The sequence below is a fragment of the Lissotriton vulgaris genome, chromosome 7 (assembly GCF_964263255.1).
Source record: "Lissotriton vulgaris chromosome 7, aLisVul1.2, whole genome shotgun sequence".
Lineage (NCBI taxonomy): Eukaryota > Metazoa > Chordata > Amphibia > Caudata > Salamandridae > Lissotriton > Lissotriton vulgaris.
Window position 1 is genome coordinate 1,408,475,216 of NC_141695.1, and position 25,463 is coordinate 1,408,500,678.

The 25,463-nt window shown below is 50.0% G+C and overlaps 1 protein-coding gene across 2 annotated transcripts in view; it reads right to left on the reverse strand.

The window, feature by feature from the left end:
• The window catches only part of LOC147705737 (major vault protein-like), a 202,339-nt gene that overhangs the window by 142,762 nt on the left and 34,114 nt on the right, over nt 1-25,463 (reverse strand). Inside the window, exons 1-3 of one of the 2 annotated variants that reach the window (XM_086932184.1) lie at nt 9,908-10,085; nt 1,384-1,531; nt 961-1,156 (exon numbers count right to left, since the gene is read on the reverse strand). In XM_086932184.1, coding sequence (XP_086788310.1) covers nt 961-1,156; nt 1,384-1,505 — 318 coding nt within the window. In that variant the 5' untranslated portion in view covers nt 1,506-1,531; nt 9,908-10,085. Of the gene's footprint in view, nt 1-960; nt 1,157-1,383; nt 1,532-9,907; nt 10,086-25,463 lie in introns of those variants that run through there. The other variant, XM_086932183.1, reaches the window with a different exon arrangement.

Below are 25,463 nucleotides of genomic sequence, written 5' to 3' on the forward strand. Positions count from 1 at the left end.
TTACAGTCACATGTCTCTCCAATGAGCCTTCACCTATTATCATCCCACTCCCTTTTGGCTCCATCTTGATCTTTTTTGTAGGACCATCTCAAGTCTCTCACCAAGTTGGCAGTGTGGGATCAAATTTCATGAATTTTCTACCCTTTCTGGTCTTACTGAAATAGAAGCTTTTAATTTGTGTGGTTTCACAGAAAATAATGTTCGCTTTGCTAAAGATATGCACTGAACAAGTACAGCTGGTGTTAAATTACGCTTGCTAGAGATGGTTAATGGACTTGAAAGTCTCAAAAATCTACAATACAGTACTTGACCTCTGGGACATACCAAGCTCAAATGGCATTCCAACACAGGACTAGTAACTGGAGATGAGCTATGCCTTTTCCCTCCCACACCAGAGGCATTGAGAGTTTGCTTTCAGCCTACCCAGGTTGAGGAAGTCAGCGGCAAGGGTCTAAAATGTCAAAGCCAATCCCTGTTTTGCTTGTGTTTAAGCAATGCGACAGAGGGGCACACTGATATAATCAGTTGGGTAATACTAGAACACTGGAATGTCGGATGGCCCATTAGGCAGTGGGGTGCTCCAACATTCCAAAGCTTGTCTCTGTTCCGCCTTTTTTTATTTAGTATATGTTCCACTGTCACGGGAAGTTTCAACAGCATTATAGCCTTCTGCCTCATGCTATACTCGTTGCTAAAGGCTTTATTTTTCATTATAAGCTTTGGGCTGCAGCTCGGCCTATACCTTAGGTTTAGGGCCTTTAACCACTGGTGCAGCTCAAAGAAACATGCTATAATATTGCTAAGGGTCAATGTTCGTGCTGTCCACAGACCCCAGACATTCTGCCTCCTGTTCTGATCTCCCCCTGCATAACTATGGCTGCTCTGCATTTCTTCATTGAAACCTTAATCATAAAACCCATCCTCTGCTCTGCCATTCCCTCCCTATCAATTCTCCCTTACCTGCTTGAGTTCTTCCCCAGGATAAAGCGGGAAGGGGTCCTGTGCCAGGCGAATCTCTAGGTCTCCGTGCCGCAGCCGGGCCTGCCCCACATCGTCAAAGAGCACCTTGTGGTCCTGAGCCCGCACCACTGGGTTCTCAATGATGCAGTAGTGGCGTGGTGGCACCATCACCATCTTCACGGGCGCAAACATAACCCTGGAATGAGAGGAGATGTAGAAATATACAATGCAGTGCGGTGCAGAGAACAGCTAGGGGTATGGCATGTACATAGGTGAACTGAGGTATAGGTAAATTGGGACACAATCCTACACAGTTGGAACTTTTGAAAGGCCTTTCTGGAAACATCCCGATGTCCCAGCAGCCAGTTTGCGTGTTGAGCCATAGGCCTTCTGGCGCGAGGAGGAAAGGATGGAGGGTCTCACCTTTCATTGTCCTGGCGAATGTAGGTCTTGGGCCCCACTTCTACCCGGGCAATGTTGGAGTTCTGATCCAGGACATGGATGAAGTGGTAGGGCGGGATGCGTATGATGGATTCAGCACTCATTCTGGCGTTTGGTTGTTACTTCAGACCTACAGTGGTGGAAAAGAAAAGAGCAAGTAAAACAGAGGTGAGATAAAGAGACTTTTCCAAACACGGGAGCATTTAGGTGGAGGATCTGAAAGTTAAGATTTAAAATCTGAAAACTCAGTCGGGCATCATTCTGCCTCAGTGAAAATACTGATGGCATTCAACACACCATGCCCCCAGATTTACAATTCCAAGATTAGCATTTTGCAAGCTTTAACTGGTCATTTAAAGATAGAAAGCAAAGCCAGCCTGTCTGAATTATAACAGTGGTGATTTATTTACAGACACTATGGAGAACTACACAAATACATTCGAATCCACCACTATATGAAAGTTATCCGTACAGGGATAACAAGTATAACAGATTAACCTCAAGGCCATACAAAGAGAGGCAAGGATTTGTAATATCGGACTTGATACACTGCCTGGAAATTAGATCTGGCACAAGCTACGACCACAGTATGTTCTTTGCTGCATATAATCCAGGGCGTTACAGTTTGGCTTTGAACAAGCAAGGTTTTTGTTTTTAGAACAAAACAAGACAGCCTGTGTTGTTGAACATTAGCATGTTTGTATCTAATGTTGTCTGAATTGTTCAATCATTGGCCAAGAAAAATAACTCCCAGCGAAGAGTCTACATTCCTGATTGAGCCCACTGCAGCAAAAAAAGACCAATCAATTCAAGCAGGCATGATAAGCATACACTGCAAATAAAGATGAAATCAATATTCGACCATCATGGGAACTCCACCGCCTCTCATAATCACTGTAATTCTCCCACTAGATCATGGGGCATATAAAAAAATGCTCCTTATCACAAAATGTAAAAAAAACAACAACAAAAAAAAACACAAATAAAGAAACTGTAAAAGCCCTCATTCCAAGTTGTGCACAAATTATGTGGCAATTCACACACATCTTCAATTTCCTAAATCTAATTTCTCCAAGTTGGAAAGAGGCACAATGGGTAGTAATAAAGTAGTCCAACTGAGGTACTGCATGTTATGCATTATTCTGACAAGTGAGACTCGAAATGGGCGAGATATTCTACACCCAATAAGCTTCGCACCATGCTATGTCTATATTTACCAGTCAGTAATGCAACACAAAATATTCCAGAATAGCATCAAAGTATTTTTTAAGCAGAATACACTGAAGCAGAAGCTGCACAAGCAATTAGCTTACCACATTAAGGGTGTCAATTCTGCAGCACCGGTAATGCCCTAAAACAGCCCAGTTTCCAAATGCCACTCAAATTCTTTTTTTAATGTTTTTATTAAACAGTCGCTTAGTACACCATTACAAATAATGAAGCAAAAGAGGTACGATATGTTATTGAGGTGGGAGAAAACGAAATTCTACTTAATGTTAACACTTTAGTTGCTGGTCTTTTATGAGCAAAAGAATAAAATAACTAAGAAAAGTGGGTATATATAAGCAATAATAGAGTTACAAAAATATGCCAATATCAGATGAATTGCCAACTAATGGGATTTTGTAGGCCATTTTTGGTCTCGCCTTCCACAAAGTGCAAGTTGACTGATCGCTATACACTTATTGTGGACTTACAGGAAGCTTCAACCCACCCATGCTTACCATTAGTTGACTTTATAGAATATCTTGTTAGCTTGCTTTTTATTCATTGACTTGTGTGGCTTTGCCTTCTTCAATGCTTGTCCCTCCCCTGGAGCTTTGTCTCTTTACTTGTGCCCTTGAATTAATTAATTTGTGTGCTCACCTTCGAGAGATTGGTATCCAGTTGGGTCAGTAGTTATTCTTAGTTGTTCTATGTTCAGACCTGATAGAATTATGCACATTTTAGGCATGACTACTCTGGAATCCAATTGCTTCCCTCCATACACTATCTACAAGAAAGTCTGATGTAATGAACTCTTAACGGCACAGAAGAGCGGAGCATGTGCAGCTCTTTCTTCCATTGGTGCATACCTGGGCTATGTTTCTAGTGCGATTGTTGTTGGCTCCAAAACACTGAACAAAAGACTGAGAATTTGTTTCTCCCCTCACGCTCCTCTGATGGCGTCCAAATGCTGACAGGTCGATCACTAAAGCACAAAATGCCACCAACTTTCAGGTGAACCACTGTGTCCAGACTTTTGCCTCCATACTGCTTCAACTTTACAAATTGTATTGTGCCTTTGAAGTATCCGTGTGCCTTACCTTGGGTACCCTGCAAGTGGGTTTTCAAAGATAGCTTGATGGTAACTATCACTCTATGGTATTTGGACATGCACGTTTGTTCTAGGATTTGGTAACTCTGAGTCAAAGTAGTGACTGCTTCGAATTTGGGACTTCCATGATCACTTGAGATTTTGATTAATTAGAGCCCGATTCATATGTTATTGGGAACGGAACTGCATAGCAGCAGCATTAAAGTTCCCTCCCCGCCAACATACTGGTCCACCCGCCTGATCTATATGTGGCAGACCTTGAGTTTGGCCATGTTGGAGACTACTCTATTTACGCAATGGCCAAACTCGCTTCCGACGGCCCTGCAAAGTGAAGGCCATCAGAAAAATGGTTATATGTCCACTCGCCCAATTAGGATACGTGGACATATAGCCATTTTTTAATGACTTTCGCTGCCAGGCAAAACCTGGCAGTGAGAGACTGTAAAATGCAAATAATGCTTCCCCGCCCAAGGAGATTACTCGCAAGGGAAGCATTACTTATTTTTTATTTACAAAAAGTTATTTATTTTCAAAAGAGTAAAATAAATTGACAGGAACCGCAATGACGGCGATTCCTTTCAATGCTTTTTATAAATGATAGCCTGCTTTGCAGTCATAAATTTGGCATGCGGTCCCTCCATCATGGGGACAGAGTAATTTGCTTACTTTTCCACTGGATTCAAACTAGCCTGGGTGATGACTATGAAACCCTGAAACTTGTCCTAGGATGCTTGTTTCAGGTCCAGGGAAGACATGGCTTGGCTGTTTGGGCTGACTGTTTCCATGAGGAACAGGGTCAAGACTGATTTGCATACGGCTGGATCTGAACTGGGTGGCGAAGTGAGCTAAAGAACAATGATGGATTAAACCCAGATCTGCGAGTGGGGTTGAGTGTCTGAAAAGCTTCTACGCTCCGATCAATCATTTCCTTGTGTTTGCTTTCTATAAGATGCTCTCTGCTGCAGACGTAGCAGAGAGTGCCTGAGCGATGTTTTGGCCCGGGGGTGAACTGTTCTTTTTGCTGTGGGCGCAGTATGCATCTTTCTTGCGAGAATTACAGGATCCTGTGTCACCGAAGAATCCCTAGGCCGCTGTGAGGCATCATCGGTGCAGGTCAATGACCGCGACTGCTGATTGGGTGGGACTCTGGTGGTTCTCGTGGCACAATCCCCCGCGCTGTGGGCCTGCGGCTCGCCCCCGCCTCAACCAAATCCCACGCTTTGCTGAGAGAACCACATCGATCCTGCGGCTCAGGTGGGGCTGACCCAGCCGCTGTGCGTTACAGAAATTAAAATTAGGCGTTCCAATCCAGTGAAGGCCTCCATCTGAAGCTGTGTCCCAGGGAATACCAAGACGGGCAATATTGCGGCCCTGCGGTGGCCCCCGTCTGGAACGTGAAACATTTGGCAACACTTTGTAACTAGAAGCGGGGGGGGGGGGGTCTAAAACCATCGAGCATTGGGCACTGCATCCCCCCCAGTGTGTCTATAGAACTCCTGGGAAGTACACACGCGTCTACCGCTTACAACTTCTGTTATGGATGGAAACGATAATATTTGCTTACAGGGACCAGACACACACAATGTTTCCCTTGTGGGAGTGAGCAGCAGCACCATCTGTTTTGAAGATAATTACAAACAGATGGCGCCGATGATCACTCCTGCAAGGGAAACGCCAAACGTGCACACTTTTAGGCAAAAGTGGCGATCGATTGCAAAAGGTCCCCTCCTATGCAGCTCTTGCGCGCTGCGTAGGAGAGACCTAAAAAAGACCATGCCGGAACTAGATCCCTAGATCGGCAGGAGTCACAAAGCAGGTGGCTGGTGCACAACCAACTGAGCTAACCAACCTTTTCCGGGGTATAGTAAACAGACAAACTCACGGTTCCCCATTTCCTCTGTGATCAATGGTAATGTATCACTGACTGAAAAATAAGCACTCCAGCAAGGAAGAGCATGTGATTGGTATTAAAACAGCAATAAATGCCCATGAGGCTTGTTGCACCCCTCCAATATTTATAATGTAAATAGGGCAAAAAAAAAAAAAAAAAGGGTCTTGACGGCTAGAACTCATGATCCACCGTCAAACACCTTTAGGTCACAAATGCCTTATGGGAGGACTATTCTGAAATATGCTAGTCACCCTAGGTACCAAAACTTACATAAATACCCTATTCCGTTTTTACTTCGGCACCTGGCAAGTCAATAAGCTTTTATCAGAGGACACAAACGTTCTAAAAAAAAAAAAGAAATACTTAGAGACCCTAGACCCAGGAATATAGATCATCATCTGAGAGGCAGCACATGTTCACAGGAGGACAGAGCACCTGTACACCGAGTGCCATGGCCATCTGCGTTATAAGGTGTTATAGTTCGAATGCCTGGGAACGCCAATGGAAAATGGCATTTGGGATTTGTCACTGCCCCACTTCAAAGAGCATTAAATGCATTTGTATCAGTTAAAACCACTAGGAATAAGTAGTTGCTTTAGCAATCTGAAACTTTTTTTTATTAACAAACGACATTTATTCAAGAAAGAGGCCAGTTAATTGTGTTAAATTTCATTTAAGCAGGCTATCGTTGCATCACAACATCTTCTTATGTTCAGGTGTATGAAGATCGGTTTAAGCAAGATTCTTTTTTAAAAGCCACATCCTGGGCATGTTTAGATTATTGCCTATTATCCCGTGGGCTGGGACCATCGATAAAAGACATCACACACTTGGCTAGAACATACACTGATCACTCCCCTGTGAAACTTACACTTGCCCCACCCGGGTACAATATGCCATGCAGCAGCTGGAGGTTACAATTCTCAACATTGCTAGACACGGTATTTCATAGTGAGTTGGGATACGAAATTCAAGATTTCCTTCAAAGAAATAGAGGCTCTGTGGATAGTGTGGAAACAAATTGGGAGGCATTTAAGGTAATTTGGGGATTTTATATCTCAAAAAGCTCAGGGGTACTCCGAGACATACAGGGTACACTACGGAGATTGGTAGCAAAATTTAAAACTCTGAAGGAGCAACTGACAACGGGGTGCGACGGCGACATTCAGCACTCATTCTGTGAAATACATCACAACTGCAGCTCGCAAGACAAAATTTAGGGGGAAATACTGGGTGGCCCGAAGGTATGGAGAAGGTGAGACCCGGGAAGGCCTTAGTTGAAACCATACGGTGGGCACGCTTTTCCAATTATGTACTGGAGATTTGTTTACCTGGAGAGGTAGTACAACGTGGCACTGCTAACATACTTACCATTTTTACAACCCACTACAAACCTCACAGCGGAGGGACCAAGTCGAGTTAGACAGCTTTCTGGGAGAAGTGGCGCTTGGTTGGCTGGGTGACTCACAAAGGTTATTCCTCTGCCCCCCTTCGAACTTGAGGAGATTCAGGAAGCTACCATGCAGATGAAGTCTGGAAAGGTCCCTGGCTTAGACGGGCTGCCTGCTGAATTTTATAAAAACTTATATAGATCTGATGGTCCGTTACTAAAAGAGATCTATGAAGACTCACTTGAAACTGGCACCTCCCCCCCCTCCCCCTCTATAAGAGAGGCACTTATTACCTCCCTTCTCAAACCTGGAAAGTCACCACTACACTGCGATTCATACAGCTGCTGTATCAGCTCCCAACAGCAAAAGTTTTAATTAATGGCCATTTATCTGCCGAGTTCCCCATATCCAGGAGGTACACGGCAGGGATGTCCACTGCTCTCCCATGCTTTTTTGCCCTCGCAATCGAACCCTTGGTGTCTAAGCTGTGGCCGCATCACCAGGATAAAGCACTGCTTTGCAGCTTACGGCAGATCCTCATACCTCTATGAGGATGACATTAACCTTTACGTCAAGAGATCTGCAATATTATCTTAACCCACTCTTGCGGGAATTTATCATCTTCGGGAAACTGTCTGGGGTCCATATAAATTGGGGGAAGTCGCAAATCATTCCTCTCACACCTGCGGCCTCGGTTTCCCCTGGATTTCCCATTGGAATGGTGCAACACCGATCTACGCTACCTGGGGATTTGTATTTCTGGGGATAGGGAGGAGCTGATGCGCCTAAACTATGGTACGGTCATAGATCATATTACAGGATGTGTCACTCGATGGATCTCATTGCCGCTTTCTCAGGCAGGGCGAGCTGCGTTGATTAAGATGGTGATACTTCCGCAAGTACTATATCTGTTTTTAAATATCCCATATAACCTCGGTCGACATTTTTTTAAGACACTCAGGTAAGAAATGACCAGGCTGATATGGGGAGGCAAACAGTCACGCCTACAATGGAGCGTGCTTAAGCAGCCGTATGCACAGGAAGGCTTTGATGTTCCAGATTTTGAGTTGTATTATACATGCGCACAGGCCTACTACGCTGCGTACTGGTTCCATCTCCCTAGGTATATGCCACAGATTGCAGTGGGACAATGGATAGCAGACCCAATCTTCCTGCATGGCATGTTATGGGCAACCCCCGTACACGCAACACTGCAACCACCACGATAACGTGCACAGTAGACAACTGGAATCGTATCCAAACCCTCCTTCAATGCCCAATGCTATATTCACTGCTACCTTCATTCTCCTATCATCCCGCATGCCATTGCTACAAGAAACAGGGTTCCTTAGACTCTGCGAGCGCACCAGAATTACCACATGGAGAAATATATATCACAATGGGAAATTTAGTTCCTCCGACCTCCTCTATCATGAGAAGCAACCCCCCCCTCTGGACATATTTCTTTATGTGCATCTTCATCAAGACCTGCGCTCTATTACTCCAGAGTTCTCAGGAACCCCCCTCTAGTTCCCTTGCAGATGATGCTATGTACTGCATCACCGGGACACCTGGTTTCGACGCTTTATCACACTATACGCACTCAACAGACAGACTCACCCAGCTCTTCCCGCACAAAGTGGAATTTGGAACTGGGGCACAAAATGACGGATGAACAATGGACATATTGCGGTCTAGAAACGGAACAAATATCCGCCAGTGGTAGATTACGCATCACGCACTATAAATTCCTGTAGTGCTTATATTACACCCCTAGGAAAAATAGAGCCACCCAATTATCCCCCAGGGACTGGGTAATTTCAATGACAAAAATTCTGATGCCCCCAAAGGAATTATTCAATTCAATTCTTTTTTGATAATGTCACAGTCGTGATCAGTAATTTAGTGAAGCAGGAAAAACAGTTAACCAATTAAAACAATCAACTGTATCAAAACACAAATTTTATTCTCGTGATTTCTTTTTATATTATTATACTTTTTCTTTCTGGCAACAACAAAACTGAAAGGATTACATTTAGTTACAGTCTTGCAACATCACCATTTGCCAATAGAATGGATTTCTCAAATACCATAGTGTGTGACAGTCACAAATGATATAACAGTTTTTTATGTATCCAAATTACAACACAATAAGCAAAGTGGCGATATTATGTCGACGTTTCGGTCCTCCCTTGGTCAAAAGATCCTTAGGACCATCATCAGGACGATGTAGTTGCACATATATATCTAATGAAAAAATATATAAGCTTGTGCTTTAATAATGTACCTGCACGTCAATTTTAAAAAAGTTGCTTCACACAGCTGAACAACAAATAAACCTTATAAACCGGACTACCCAGTGAATGAAGACAAATCACACCACGTGAAAATATAAATAGGTATATTAACCTATAATAAAAAGATTAAAAAACGTGTCACCCGAGCTACGAGTGTATTTGGTGGAATCACCTGTGTTATTGAAAAAGTTCGATCTATCAGGAGAAGGTAATCCTTGTTTCTATACTGATTTTCAGATATGGTCTGTAACGAAATGTAAGATAAATCAGAGTCACCCTGACATATTAATGTTTCAGGACACCCGCCATGTGTATTTACAGTATCCAAAATACTTACATTGGCAGTTTAAAATCGACCAAAACCTGCATAGACATGAATGAAACAAAATGTTTCAATTTATAAATGCGCCAAGTGATCGTATATAGACCAGTTCATCATTCTAACAGCACACCCAAAGTGTCAATGCAAAATAACTCACTCTATGAAAAGTGTCGACTGTCGATCACCTAAACACAAACGTAAAGGTCAGTAAGCCTATACCACCAAAAAATCTCTGTAATGTCATAAAACTGTGTTAATAGCAGGAGTTACGGGTCAGTTCTCACTTACTTAAGTGGATTCTCGGAAGCGTCTTGAAAATCGCCCCGCCGGCTCAGCTATTCAAAGACCGAGTAATCCGAGTCGCGATCTCGCCATGTTTTAAAAAGCGAACGCTCACTTCTCAGATGACGTCAGTATGGTGTCTACCGTGGCGGCCATCTTCTAGATGCTAAGTAGTAATACAAGTCTGCAATTGTGGGCGAAGAAATCATATTAAGAGCAATGTATACAAGCATCACTAATGCATTCAACTATGTAGTACCCTATGATTATCAAACCAATGGAGTATTCATGTGTCTGGGACCATCGACAATGTGGTCAATAGTGTCAGATCCTTAAGTCCAACACAGAATGTCAGTGTAATCTGTCCCTTGATAATTAATGTAAGGTGGCCAGAGTATGCCACTCAATAAATGAATTTAATCCTTTTTCTACCGTACCGCATGACCAGATCCATTTGTTCTCCCTCTGTGTGAGCAAACGATCTATATTCGTGCATCTTCTTGAGGTTTTTACAACTTCAATCACAAACCATTTCATTTGGGTAGGTGTGTGTGTTAATGTTTGATAGTGCTCAACTAAAGGTGCAGTCTGTACATTGCACCGAATACGAGATTGGTGCTGCAGAATACGTTTTTTTACTGCTTGTGTCGTTTTACCGATGTAGGATAAGTCACAAGGACACTGCACACAGTAAATTACATTTCTAGTCAGACAGTTAGAATGTTCCCGTAGAATGATTTCTTTTCCATTTACATTACACATTTTCATAGACACAGTAGTTTCACATGCAATACAATTTCCACAGGCATAGTGTCCTACTATCGGTGGCAAACCCCATATATTGTGTATTGTGGTGGGTACTGGATCTTTATATGCCCTTACTAAATAGTCACGTAAATTTCTGCCTCTTTTGAAGGCAAAACGTGGTATTTTTAATTGTGGTTCCACTTTACTTATCAAATGCCAGTTGTGTTTTATTATTTTAACTATGGCATTCGATTCAGTTTTGTTGTTGCCAGAAAGAAAAAGTATAATAATATAAAAAGAAACCACGAGAATAAAATTTGTGTTTTGATACAGTTGATTATATTACACCCCAGCCCTCTTCAGTGCTACCTTCTCGCACAACCGCAAGAGCCCCCGACTGACACTCCAGAGGCGATGACACAATGAAGTTCCGCACATTATTAGAAAAGTATAATATGCTGGAGACCCATGCTGAACTGACCACCCCTCTTGCCTTCTCCCTGTAACAAGCCTAATGATGTGAGCATTATGTCCTACATTAGTACTGTGATAGTGCTGTCAGAACCTATTGCGATGATGAATCCTTCATATATTTCTGTAGTTAGCCAAGTGCACTGTGATATCTCTGCCTAGCACACGATTTACCTAGATATGTGACAAGCAGTAAGTACTCTAGCTCGATGTATTGGATCTGCATACCCTTTAATCATATTACAAATTGTGTCTCTGTGCGAAGTTGACATTGCTTCTGTTTCAATCTAATAGTCTGATGTTCTACGCTAAGGATTGTACTGTATTCTCTTTCATGTCTAAAAAAACAATAAAATGTAATGAAAAAAAAAAAAAGAAGATGCTTCTTTAAATGATCAGGGCTTCACATGTGCAGACTATATGTTTAAGCGATTCACTAGCTGTGCCACAAAAGCCACAGGTGGTAGAGTCAGTCTCTTGGTTGCGTCCACCTTGTCCATGGTCTTGGAGTGGAAGTAAGCCGTACCCAAAGTCTTATCCGAGCTTATTTTTTAATAACATGTCGTGGCAAGTCCATATATTTCTGTGTTTTCTGGAATTCATGGTTCAACCATCCAGATGTGGTTCCACACGTTAAAGCTTAGCTTATCATCGTGATAAAAAAGTAAGCCAAGCTGCTGTTGTAATTAATTTTCCTGCCTGGGAGTTTGGGAGCCCTCTGGTCCAGATCTCCTGAATTGGCGAGATCTAAGGGGCAGGTTAGTTGGTTATGGTTTGCCTCAACATTGCGTTCAAGTAGTTTGATGGCTGGTTTCTCATTTTGGCAGAGTAGCACAAAAATGCGGCTTGCAGAGTACGATTGATCTGTTGAATTAAACTCCAATCACACCAGTGCCATCAATGTACTATTGCACACATGGAAGAGTAGTCTGAAAGCCAGCATTACTTCAGTCACTTACAGAGCTTCACATTGAAGGATACAAGTCCATAGGTAAGGTTGGACAATAAATAGAGAGGCCCCCTGTAATGAGTGCAGGGCAGACAGCAGGGGAAAGATAAGAGCAACAAAAATATAAAGAGTCTGCCCTAGAAAATTATGATTAGTGGCTCACAAGGAGTCCAAAGGATTCAAGTTAAACAACATTGAGTTCACCAGAAAGCACAATCAGGCCACACGATGGATCAAACTACATATAGAAAAATAGATATGTTTATTCTTGTTTTCGCTTCATAATGCATAAGACATTTTAATCACAATACAATTTATAACATTTCATCTTTCACAAGGTTTCCTAAACAGCCCCACCTCACCCTCTCAACAGTCATCCAACATCATCCTTTCTCTTCACTTATGACTCCTTGCACATTCACACAACTCAACACACTGAACACAGTTCATACAACATCATTATGATGAAATAGACAAAGTACAGCATTTAGGGACCCAGAGGGGACTTCTCGGCACAGATCAAATTCACGGATCCGAAGAAACAACGCCGACACGAGTTTCGGTGCTTTGCCAGATCTTATGGCTGCACCTTCATCAGGGCTTGTGCATCGGTGGGGTGGGATAGAACAGAACAATGAGACCGGTGGCCAATCTGTAGTGTATAAAAGCTGGCAATGGCTCGCAACATGGTGCCTGTGTTCAGCCCTGTCATCCTACTGAAAAGCTGCATAAAGGGATTGTTAAGGAGCTGGCAACGTCTTCTTTCGTGTCGCTTGGTGGGTTACATGACCTAAGGAGCCTAGATATGTATAGCTATTAACGCTGTAAAGGATCATTCACCTCAGGGATTGCCTTGATCATCTCAACCGTGTTTAGGTTGCGGTCTTTTCGTTGGTTCAAAGACAGCAGTCTATATAGAAACGTAAAGTTGTTTAATGTACCTTGCTTTTGGTGGGACACTGTCCATCCTGCCAGCCTTGCCATCAGAGATTACTTTACTAGTGCCCATAATGTACATGAGTTTGTCTGCCTGGCCTCATGCAGGTTCCCCTATCTTAACTCTACTTTTCTGCGTTTTGCTCGCACCCACCCTCCCTCCCTCCTGTCATCAATGCTGCCTCGCATCCACCCACACCGCCTTTGTCCGTGTTGCCTCGCACCAAAGTTCACCGAGCTGCCTCACAACCAGTCATCCGAGCTGCCTCACAACCAGTCATCCGTGTTGCCTCGCACCCAAACACCCATCGTCCGTGTTGCCTCGCACCCAAACACCCACCCTCCCATCGTCCGTGTTGCCTCGCACCCAAACACCCACCCTCCCATCGTCCGTGTTGCCTCGCACCCAAACACCCACCCTCCCATCGTCTGTGCTGCCTCGCACGCACCCTCCCATCGTCTGTGCTGCCTCGCACGCACCCTCCCATCGTCTGTGCTGCCTCGCACGCACCCTCCCATCGTCTGTGCTGCCTCGCACGCACCCTCCCATCGTCTGTGCTGCCTCGCACGCACCCTCCCATCGTCTGTGCTGCCTCGCACGCACCCTCCCATCGTCTGTGCTGCCTCGCACACACCCTCCCATCGTCTGTGCTGCCTCGCACAGTCTATGCTGCCTCGCATCGCACCCACCCTCCCATCGTCTGTGCTGCCTCGCATCGCACCCACCCTCCCTTTGTCCATGCGGCCTCACCCCCATCCACGTCCCCACAGTGCCAGCCTTACTACTGCAGTGGTCATTTACGATACCAACCTTGCCAATTACCAACCAGCAACTCACCAGTATACACATGGAGCACTTGTGGCTAGGCCCTGGCATCTAGGGTTATTCATTCATTCTTAGTGTCTAAGAGGTGAGACTTTCTCTGGATCACTCACATTTCCTACCAATGCCTGCCAACCACCATAGTAGCCCTGCCCTTCATTGTCTTACTAATACCACTATACCTGCCCAGCCCCTACCCTGCACCATCATCCAACAATAGTTCTCATTATATCATCTCTGCTGCCAACCACAACGAAAAAATAAAAACAAAACAACGGTTCCTTTGCAATCATTCACTACAATACTTCTATCTTGCAAGGGAAATTCATGAATATATTCCCAAAACAATACCTATTCAAAAGAACATATTGGAACTCACAACCATGTGTTCGAATGCCATTGCTGAAGAAAATTATAACTAAGTCATGGAAAGATGCTCCAAAATGTGAAACAGTGCACTGAACATGAGTTGCAAAAAAAGAGTGATTGGAAGTGAAATAGAACAACCCTCAATGAAACAGTTATTGTATGGGGTATTCGATTTTAGTCAGAGCCAATTTTTCAGGGTTAAACATAGTGCACTCTACAATAAGTATTTTAATCCACACCAAAAACTGAGATTCATCTATGTTTCAACCCCACTAACATTTTATAAAGGTCTTCGTTGGACATTGTGGATGAACCGTAAAAAGTGCAGGAAAAAAATTTAGGTCACTAATATGTAGGTATTAGTCAGGTGACTTGTTTTCATATTGTGTATGTTTGTCACACCACTTTCCACAGACTCAGTGACGTGGTATGAGGCGCACACCATATCGTAGCCAACTACATTAATATAGGGTGGTAAAGAAAGGGGGCTCGGTGACTTCCGAGTCAAATAATAATTTTGTAACACGTTGTAATCGAACAGTCTTGTACCTTATGGTCACACTGTCAAATGCATCTTCAGGAGTTTGCAGACAATGGTTCTGTGAGTGGATTCATTTCTTAAATGTGCGCCGTCCTCACTTCCCATGCTTGTTTGTTTTGCCAAGTTAAGCACCCTTGCATTTCATGTATGCTGTTTTAAGGAGCATCTTGTTTTCAAGATAGCTATTTAAGTAAAGAAAGTACACACAACCACACCGTCAGTGCACACTTTCACCAGGCACAGACACCATCAGTCATCAGTGCACGCATTAACCGGGCCCAAACACCACAATCCGTCAGTGCACGCTTTTACCAGGCACACACCACCAGATGTCAGTGTATGCTTTCATCAGACACACACACCACCAGCAGTCACTGCACGCTTTCACCAGGCACACACACCACCAGCCGTCAGTGCACGCTTCCACCAGACACACACACACACACACACACACACCACCAGCCGGCAGTGCACACTTCCACCAGCCATCAGTGCACACATCAATTGTTAACGCATTCACAATTAGCTATTGTAACAATCGCAGTATGGCGCACTTTACTTTTAAACATTCATCTAAAGCGCAGCATGCCAACATTGCTACAAAAATAAATACACATTTTTTTGGCCTACAATTTATAGACTTTTGTTGCAGTTGGTGTTGCAATATTTAGCAATGGCAATAGCTCAAAGTTAATTAACCCGAGAGCTATTGCATTGTAAATGCTTGTTCTTACTTCCTATCGCATTTGTTTCATTGGCTCTGCATCAGCTGGGGATCCTATATGAGGCAGTGGTTCATGTCATATATGATCAGGGCCACTGCAAATATGCAACTGTACGGCCGCAGCGTTTTTTGCTTAAGTATGGATTTCCCACATTAGCCACAAAATCCATCATCTGCCGAATAATGTGCAGATTTAAACAAAACGATCTCTTTCTAGCTCAAACGGTTCAAAAGTTAATAAAACTGCAGCAATACACGTTGCCACACAGTGGAAGGCCCTTTGCAAAGCTTGACTAGTCACCTTTCTATTGCTTATTGCTATATTTTCTATATTGTTGTGTTAAACTGCTACTAATGAGGTACAACCATTGCCCAGAAATTATTAACAAGTTTAAACATGACAAACTAATGAATACCATCATAAAAGGTGCTGCATTACGTCACATTATGTGCCTTCTTTTGCCACATAATTTACTCATCCCTGCTGCATAATGTGGCCTTTCTCTGATGCATAATTCCAGGGGTCCTGTTTATAACTGAGGGTTACAGAGAGATACTGTGGAAAACAGCCACTGCCTAGGATCAGAATGATCTTGTAAACGTTTATTAACCAACAAGAATTCCATGGGTGCTAGAGCATAGTGTAAATGTAAATGTATTGGCATTTATATAGCGCACTACTTACCCGTAGGGTCCCAAGGCGCTTCGACCGCTGCGAAACCCTTCCTGGCTTCCCTGAGAGATGGTCCCTTAATGGGTATCTCCAGGGTGAGACCAGGCATCCCCGGCGGTCTGGTGGGGCCGTTAGTGAAGATGAGGCAAGCTAATGCCCAGAGTTGCCGAGTGTGATCGCTGATCAGAGTGGGCACCGAGGCGAGAGAATTATCGAGTCCGTTGACCCTGGTCCAGAAACCTGCCACGCCGGGAATCGAACCCTGGTCCCGGGCCATCCTCTGCTCTCGGGTCTGCCGCCTCTAACCAGTGAGCCACACTACTTCACAAAAAGTGCTGGTCTCCGGTTTGATATATAAGGACATGCGGCCGATCCGAGCCTCCGATTCAACAGATGGAATCCATGGCTATTCAAGTCCCTAATTACAGCAATTCCAATGTGGTTAGTACTAAACCTGAGAAGACTGGGGCATCCCGACATCAGGGCAGGTGCCCGTCCACCTGGACGCACGACATGAGCCACTGGGGCCTTCTTAGCTCCAGAGGAGGAAGGGTTAACCTGCAAAGCGAGGTTCACCCATCATGCACAAACTCATGATTCAAATATGCATCTCTCAACTCCCCCAACACTGAACACTGTACTAAAAAGTGCAGGATTCAACCTACGAGGTCCGTCACCGTTTCTGTTTAGTTTAAAAACAAAAAGATAAACAGTGCAGCATGTGACATGGCACAAGGGCTCATGGGTCGGGAGGGCCTTCATCAACCCAATTCTGGCGGTTTCCAACTACCTTATAGGAGCCTACATAGCCCTCCACAACACCAGACCACAATAACTTAATGAAAGAATCTCCTTACAGACCACCAAGAGAAACCTCTACTCTGCCGAACTAGCCCTGGCCGAAATCCCACGCATCCGCAGAGCCAAAACGGGAGGCAGAACCTTCTCCTACACCGCAGCCAAGACCTGGAAAGAAACTCTCCATCACCATCAGACAACGCCGGGCACTGCAAGCTTTCAGAAAGGGCCTCAAGACCTGGCTCTTAGGATGACCTCAGAGTGCCCGAACCCCCTCCCCTAAATGCCTTGATACCCTCATAGGTGATCAGAGCACTTTATAAATCCTTGATTGATTTGGAATTGCATTTCCTTTTTTGCATTAAGGCCCACAGCACACTTAACAGGCAACTGCTCCTAGCTGTGTACTCCATAAATGGGTTTGCTTACAGCTCCACATCAGCTTTGTCCGCCCCCATCTCAAACCCCAAGACAAGGATCTCCATCAATGGATCTGGGAGGGACAGCCGCGAATGAACGTGCACTCCGCAAAGCAGGACTCTTCCTGACACAGTTCAAAAAGAGAATCACTTGTAAATGCATTAGCTTTCGCCTATATGATTAATAATAAGCTGTTTTTTTAATGTAAGCAGTAGCTTGCTGACTAGTTGTACAATATAAGTTAGAGAATGTCTGTTAAATGTTATGGCTGGTTATATAAAACAAGCATTGGAAATGCAATAGGTCTCGCAGCATTAGAGTTAGTGCTTTTAGAATTGTTTATGGGTTTTTTGTTGATAATCTTTAGCATTTTTGTTTCCTGTAGCCAATGCTAAAGAATTACAAATAAAAAAAGCCATAAACAATTCTAAAAGCTCTAACTAAAAATCCTCCGAGACCTATTGCACTGTGTGAGGGTGAGGGGTTGAGGGTGAGTGAGGGGTTGAGGGTGAGTGAGGGGTTGAGGGTGAGTGAGGGGTTGAGGGTGAGTGAGGGGTTGAGGGTGAGTGAGGGGTTGAGGGTGAGTGAGGGGTTGAGGGTGAGTGAGGGGTTGAGGGTGAGTGAGGGGTTGAGGGTGAGTGAGGGGTTGAGGGTGAGTGAGGGGTTGAGGGTGAGTGAGGGGTTGAGGGTGAGTGAGGGTGAGTGAGGGGTTGAGGGTGAGTGAGGGGTTGAGGGTGAGTGAGGGTGAGTGAGGGCGAGTGAGGGTGAGTGAGTGAGGGCGAGTGAGGGAGGGTGAGTGAGGGTGAGTGAGGGTGAGTGAGGGTGAGTGAGGGTGAGTGAGGGTGAGTGAGGGTGAGTGAGGGTGAGTGAGGGTGAGTGAGGGTGAGTGAGGGTGAGTGAGGGTGAGGGAGGGTGAGGGAGGGTGAGGGAGGGTGAGGGAGGGTGAGGGAGGGTGAGGGAGGGTGAGTGAGGGTGAGGGAGGGTGAGTGAGGGTGAGGGTGAGTGAGGGAGAGTGAGGGTGAGTGAGGGTGAGGGAGGGTGAGTGAGGGTGAGGGTGAGTGAGGGTGAGGGAGGGTGAGTGAGGGTGAGGGTGAGTGAGGGTGAGGGTGAGTGAGGGTGAGTGAGGGTGAGTGAGGGTGAGTGAGGGTGAGGGTGAGTGAGGGTGAGTGAGGGTGAGTGAGGGTGAGTGAGGGTGAGTGAGGGTGAGTGAGGGTGAGTGAGGGTGAGTGAGGGTGAGTGAGGGTGAGGGTGAGTGAGGGTGAGTGAGGGTGAGTGAGGGTGAGTGAGGGTGAGTGAGGGTGAGTGAGGGTGAGTGAGGGTGAGTGAGGGAGGGTGAGGGTGAGTGAGGGTGAGGGTGAGTGAGGGTGAGGGTGAGGGTGAGTGAGGGTGAGGGTGAGTGAGGGTGAGGGTGAGTGAGGGTGAGGGTGAGGGTGAGTGAGGGTGAGGGTGAGTGAGGGTGAGGGTGAGTGAGGGTGAGGGTGAGTGAGGGTGAGGGTGAGTGAGGGTGAGGGTGAGTGAGGGTGAGGGTGAGTGAGGGTGAGGGTGAGTGAGGGTGAGGGCGAGTGAGGGCGAGTGAGGGCGAGTGAGGGCGAGTGAGGGTGAGTGAGGGCGAGTGAGGGTGAGTGAGGGTGAGTGAGGGCGAGTGAGGGTGAGTGAGGGCGAGTGAGGGTGAGTGAGGGCGAGTGAGGGTGAGTGAGGGCGAGTGAGGGCGAGTGAGGGCGAGTGAGGGCGAGTGAGGGCGAGTGAGGGCGAGTGAGGGCGAGTGAGGGCGAGTGAGGGCGAGTGAGGGCGAGTGAGGGCGAGTGAGGGCGAGTGAGGGCGAGTGAGGGCGAGTGAGGGCGAGTGAGGGCGAGTGAGGGCGAGTGAGGGCGAGTGAGGGTGAGTGAGGGTGAGGGTGAGTGAGGGTGAGTGAGGGTGAGGGTGAGTGAGGGTGAGGGTGAGGGTGGGTGAGGGTGGGTGAGGGTGAGGGTGGGTGAGGGTGAGTGAGGGTGAGTGAGGGTGAGTGAGGGTGAGTGAGGGTGAGTGAGGGTGAGTGAGGGTGAGTGAGGGTGAGTGAGGGTGAGTGAGGGTGAGTGAGGGTGAGGGTGAGTGAGGGTGAGTGAGGGTGAGTGAGGGTGAGGGTGAGTGAGGGTGAGGGTGAGTGAGGGTGAGTGAGGGTGAGGGTGAGTGAGGGTGAGGGTGAGTGAGGGCGAGTGAGGGTGAGTGAGGGCGAGTGAGGGTGAGTGAGGGCGAGTGAGGGTGAGTGAGGGCGAGTGAGGGTGAGTGAGGGTGAGTGTGAGTTAGCGTGAGGGGTTGAGGGTGAGTGAGGGTGAGTGAGGGTGAGTGAGGGCGAGTGAGGGTGAGTGAGGGCGAGTGAGGGCGAGTGAGGGCGAGTGAGGGCGAGTGAGGGCGAGTGAGGGCGAGTGAGGGCGAGTGAGGGCGAGTGAGGGCGAGTGAGGGCGAGTGAGGGCGAGTGAGGGCGAGTGAGGGCGAGTGAGGGCGAGTGAGGGCGAGTGAGGGCGAGTGAGGGCGAGTGAGGGCGAGTGAGGGCGAGTGAGGGCGAGTGAGGGCGAGTGAGGGTGAGGGTGAGTGAGGGTGAGTGAGGGTGAGGGTGAGTGAGGGTGAGTGAGGGTGAGGGTGAGTGAGGGCGAGTGAGGGTGAGGGTGAGTGAGGGTGAGGGTGAGTGAGGGTGAGGGGTTGAGGGTGAGTGAGGGTGAGTGAGGGTGAGTGAGGGTGAGTGAGGGTGAGTGTGAGTTAGCGTGAGGGGTTGAGGGTGAGTGAGGGTGAGTGAGGGTGAGTGAGGGCGAGTGAGGGCGAGTGAGGGCGAGTGAGGGCGAGTGAGGGCGAGTGAGGGCGAGTGAGGGCGAGTGAGGGTGAGTGAGGGTGAGTGAGGGTGAGTGAGGGTGAGGGTGAGTGAGGGTGAGGGTGAGTGAGGGTGAGGGTGAGTGAGGGTGAGTGAGGGTGAGTGAGGGTGAGTGAGGGTGAGTGTGAGTTAGCGTGAGGGGTTGAGGGTGAGTGAGGGTGAGTGAGGGTGAGTGAGGGTGAGTGAGGGCGAGTGAGGGCGAGTGAGGGCGAGTGAGGGTGAGGGTGAGTGAGGGTGAGGGTGAGTGAGGGTGAGTGAGTGAGGGTGAGGGTGAGTGAGGGTGAGTGAGGGTGAGTGAGGGTGAGTGAGGGTGAGTGTGAGTTAGCGTGAGGGGTTGAGGGTGAGTGAGGGTGAGTGAGGGTGAGTGAGGGCGAGTGAGGGCGAGTGAGGGCGAGTGAGGGCGAGTGAGGGCGAGTGAGGGCGAGTGAGGGCGAGTGAGGGCGAGTGAGGGCGAGTGAGGGCGAGTGAGGGCGAGTGAGGGCGAGTGAGGGTGAGTGAGGGTGAGTGAGGGTGAGGGTGAGTGAGGGTGAGGGTGAGTGAGGGTGAGGGTGAGTGAGGGTGAGGGGTTGAGGGTGAGTGAGGGTGAGGGGTTGAGGGTGAGTGAGGGTGAGGGGTTGAGGGTGAGTGAGGGTGAGTGAGGGTGAGTGAGGGTGAGTGAGGGTGAGGGTGAGTGAGGGTGAGGGTGAGTGAGGGTGAGGGTGAGTGAGGGTGAGGGGTTGAGGGTGAGTGAGGGTGAGGGGTTGAGGGTGAGTGAGGGTGAGGGGTTGAGGGTGAGTGAGGGTGAGTGAGGGTGAGTGAGGGTGAGTGAGGGTGAGGGTGAGTGAGGGTGAGGGTGAGTGAGGGTGAGGGTGAGTGAGGGTGAGTGAGGGTGAGTGAGGGTGAGTGAGGGTGAGTGTGAGTTAGCGTGAGGGGTTGAGGGTGAGTGAGGGTGAGTGAGGGTGAGTGAGGGTGAGTGAGGGCGAGTGAGGGCGAGTGAGGGTGAGGGTGAGTGAGGGTGAGGGTGAGTGAGGGTGAGTGAGTGAGGGTGAGGGTGAGTGAGGGTGAGTGAGGGTGAGTGAGGGTGAGTGAGGGTGAGTGTGAGTTAGCGTGAGGGGTTGAGGGTGAGTGAGGGTGAGTGAGGGTGAGTGAGGGCGAGTGAGGGCGAGTGAGGGCGAGTGAGGGCGAGTGAGGGCGAGTGAGGGCGAGTGAGGGCGAGTGAGGGCGAGTGAGGGTGAGTGAGGGTGAGTGAGGGTGAGGGTGAGTGAGGGTGAGGGTGAGTGAGGGTGAGGGTGAGTGAGGGTGAGGGGTTGAGGGTGAGTGAGGGTGAGGGGTTGAGGGTGAGTGAGGGTGAGGGGTTGAGGGTGAGTGAGGGTGAGGGGTTGAGGGTGAGTGAGGGTGAGTGAGGGTGAGTGAGGGTGAGTGAGGGTGAGTGTGAGTTAGCGTGAGGGGTTGAGGGTGAGTGAGGGTGAGTGAGGGTGAGTGAGGGCGAGTGAGGGCGAGTGAGGGCGAGTGAGGGCGAGTGAGGGCGAGTGAGGGCGAGTGAGGGCGAGTGAGGGTGAGTGAGGGTGAGTGAGGGTGAGTGAGGGTGAGGGTGAGTGAGGGTGAGGGTGAGTGAGGGTGAGGGTGAGTGAGGGTGAGTGAGGGTGAGTGAGGGTGAGTGAGGGTGAGTGTGAGTTAGCGTGAGGGGTTGAGGGTGAGTGAGGGTGAGTGAGGGTGAGTGAGGGTGAGTGAGGGCGAGTGAGGGCGAGTGAGGGTGAGGGTGAGTGAGGGTGAGGGTGAGTGAGGGTGAGTGAGTGAGGGTGAGGGTGAGTGAGGGTGAGTGAGGGTGAGTGAGGGTGAGTGAGGGTGAGTGTGAGTTAGCGAGGGTGAGTGAGGGTGAGTGAGGGTGAGTGAGGGCGAGTGAGGGCGAGTGAGGGCGAGTGAGGGCGAGTGAGGGCGAGTGAGGGCGAGTGAGGGCGAGTGAGGGCGAGTGAGGGTGAGTGAGGGTGAGTGAGGGTGAGGGTGAGTGAGGGTGAGGGTGAGTGAGGGTGAGGGTGAGTGAGGGCGAGTGAGGGTGAGTGAGGGTGAGGGCGAGTGAGGGCGAGTGAGGGTGAGTGAGGGTGAGGGTGAGTGAGGGTGAGTGAGGGTGAGTGAGGGTGAGGGTGAGTGAGGGTGAGGGTGAGTGAGGGTGAGGGTGAGTGAGGGTGAGGGTGAGTGAGGGTGAGTGAGGGTGAGTGAGTGAGGGTGAGGGTGAGTGAGGGTGAGTGAGGGTGAGGGAGGGTGAGGGTGAGGGGTTGAGGGAGAGTGAGGGTGAGTGAGGGTGAGGGAGGGTGAGGGTGAGTGAGGGTGAGTGAGGGTGAGGGTGAGTGAGGGTGAGTGAGGGTGAGTGAGGGTGAGGGTGAGTGAGGGTGAGTGAGGGTGAGTGAGTGAGGGTGAGTGAGGGTGAGTGAGGGTGAGTGAGGGTGAGGGTGAGTGAGGGTGAGGGTGAGTGAGGGTGAGTGAGGGTGAGTGAGGGTGAGTGAGGGTGAGTGAGGGCGAGTGAGGGCGAGTGAGGGCGAGTGAGGGCGAGTGAGGGCGAGTGAGGGCGAGTGAGGGCGAGTGAGGGCGAGTGAGGGCGAGTGAGGGCGAGTGAGGGCGAGTGAGGGCGAGTGAGGGCGAGTGAGGGCGAGTGAGGGCGAGTGAGGGCGAGTGAGGGCGAGTGAGGGCGAGTGAGGGCGAGTGAGGGCGAGTGAGGGCGAGTGAGGGCGAGTGAGGGCGAGTGAGGGCGAGTGAGGGCGAGTGAGGGCGAGTGAGGGCGAGTGAGGGCGAGTGAGGGCGAGTGAGGGCGAGTGAGGGCGAGTGAGGGCGAGTGAGGGCGAGTGAGGGCGAGTGAGGGCGAGTGAGGGCGAGTGAGGGCGAGTGAGGGCGAGTGAGGGCGAGTGAGGGCGAGTGAGGGCGAGTGAGGGCGAGTGAGGGCGAGTGAGGGCGAGTGAGGGCGAGTGAGGGCGAGTGAGGGCGAGTGAGGGCGAGTGAGGGCGAGTGAGGGCGAGTGAGGGCGAGTGAGGGCGAGTGAGGGCGAGTGAGGGCGAGTGAGGGCGAGTGAGGGCGAGTGAGGGCGAGTGAGGGCGAGTGAGGGCGAGTGAGGGCGAGTGAGGGCGAGTGAGGGCGAGTGAGGGCGAGTGAGGGCGAGTGAGGGCGAGTGAGGGCGAGTGAGGGCGAGTGAGGGCGAGTGAGGGCGAGTGAGGGCGAGTGAGGGCGAGTGAGGGCGAGTGAGGGCGAGTGAGGGCGAGTGAGGGCGAGTGAGGGCGAGTGAGGGCGAGTGAGGGCGAGTGAGGGCGAGTGAGGGCGAGTGAGGGCGAGTGAGGGCGAGTGAGGGCGAGTGAGGGCGAGTGAGGGCGAGTGAGGGCGAGTGAGGGCGAGTGAGGGCGAGTGAGGGCGAGTGAGGGCGAGTGAGGGCGAGTGAGGGCGAGTGAGGGCGAGTGAGGGCGAGTGAGGGCGAGTGAGGGCGAGTGAGGGCGAGTGAGGGCGAGTGAGGGCGAGTGAGGGCGAGTGAGGGCGAGTGAGGGCGAGTGAGGGCGAGTGAGGGCGAGTGAGGGCGAGTGAGGGCGAGTGAGGGCGAGTGAGGGCGAGTGAGGGCGAGTGAGGGCGAGTGAGGGCGAGTGAGGGCGAGTGAGGGCGAGTGAGGGCGAGTGAGGGCGAGTGAGGGCGAGTGAGGGCGAGTGAGGGCGAGTGAGGGCGAGTGAGGGCGAGTGAGGGCGAGTGAGGGCGAGTGAGGGCGAGTGAGGGCGAGTGAGGGTGAGTGAGGGTGGGTGAGGGTGAGTGAGTGAGGGTGAGTGAGGGAGGGTGAGTGAGGGTGAGTGAGTGAGGGTGAGTGAGGGTGAGTGAGTGAGGGTGAGTGAGGGTGAGTGAGTGAGGGTGAGTGAGTGAGGGTGAGTGAGGGTGAGTGAGTGAGGGTGAGTGAGTGAGGGTGAGTGAGTGAGGGTGAGTGAGTGAGGGTGAGGGTGAGGGTGAGTGAGTGAGGGTGAGGGTGAGGGTGAGTGAGTGAGGGTGAGTGAGGGTGAGTGAGTGAGGGTGAGTGAGGGTGAGTGAGGGTGAGTGAGTGAGGGTGAGTGAGGGTGAGTGAGTGAGGGTGAGTGAGTGAGGGTGAGTGAGTGAGGGTGAGTGAGGGTGAGTGAGGGTGAGTGAGGGTGAGTGAGGGCGAGTGAGGGCGAGTGAGGGCGAGTGAGGGCGAGTGAGGGCGAGTGAGGGCGAGTGAGGGTGAGTGAGGGTGAGTGAGGGTGAGTGAGGGTGAGTGAGGGCGAGTGAGGGCGAGTGAGGGCGAGTGAGGGCGAGTGAGGGCGAGTGAGGGTGAGTGAGGGTGAGGGGGTTGAGGGTGAGTGAGGGTGAGTGAGGGCGAGTGTGAGTTAGCGTGAGGGGTTGAGGGCGAGTGAGGGCGAGTGAGGGTGAGTGAGGGTGAGTGAGTGAGGGTGGGTGAGGGTGAGGGTGAGGGTGAGTGAGTGAGGGTGAGTGAGGGTGAGTGAGGGTGAGTGAGGGTGAGTGAGGGTGAGTGAGTGAGGGTGAGTGAGTGAGGGTGAGTGAGGGTGAGTGAGGGTGGGTGAGGGTGAGGGTGAGGGTGAGTGAGTGAGGGCGAGTGAGGGCGAGTGAGGGCGAGTGAGGGCGAGTGAGGGCGAGTGAGGGCGAGTGAGGGCGAGTGAGGGCGAGTGAGGGCGAGTGAGGGGTTGAGGGTGAGGGGTTGAGGGTGAGGGGTTGAGGGTGAGGGGTTGAGGGTGAGGGGTTGAGGGTGAGGGGTTGAGGGTGAGGGGTTGAGGGTGAGGGGTTGAGGGTGAGGGGTTGAGGGTGAGGGGTTGAGGGTGAGGGGTTGAGGGTGAGGGGTTGAGGGTGAGGGGTTGAGGGTGAGGGGTTGAGGGTGAGGGGTTGAGGGTGAGGGGTTGAGGGTGAGGGGTTGAGGGTGAGGGGTTGAGGGTGAGGGGTTGAGGGTGAGGGGTTGAGGGTGAGGGGTTGAGGGTGAGGGGTTGAGGGTGAGGGGTTGAGGGTGAGGGGTTGAGGGTGAGGGGTTGAGGGTGAGGGGTTGAGGGTGAGGGGTTGAGGGTGAGGGGTTGAGGGTGAGGGGGTGAGGGTGAGGGGTTGAGGGTGAGGGGGTGAGGGGGTGAGGGGTTGAGGGGGTGAGGGGTTGAGGGGGTGAGGGGTTGAGGGGTTGAGGGGGTGAGGCGTTGAGGGGGTGAGGCGTTGAGGGTGAGGGCGGGTGAGGACGAGTGAGGGTGAGGGGTTGAGGGGGTGAGGGTGAGGGGTTGAGGGTGAGTGAGTGAGGGTGAGGCTGAGGTGTTGAGTGTGA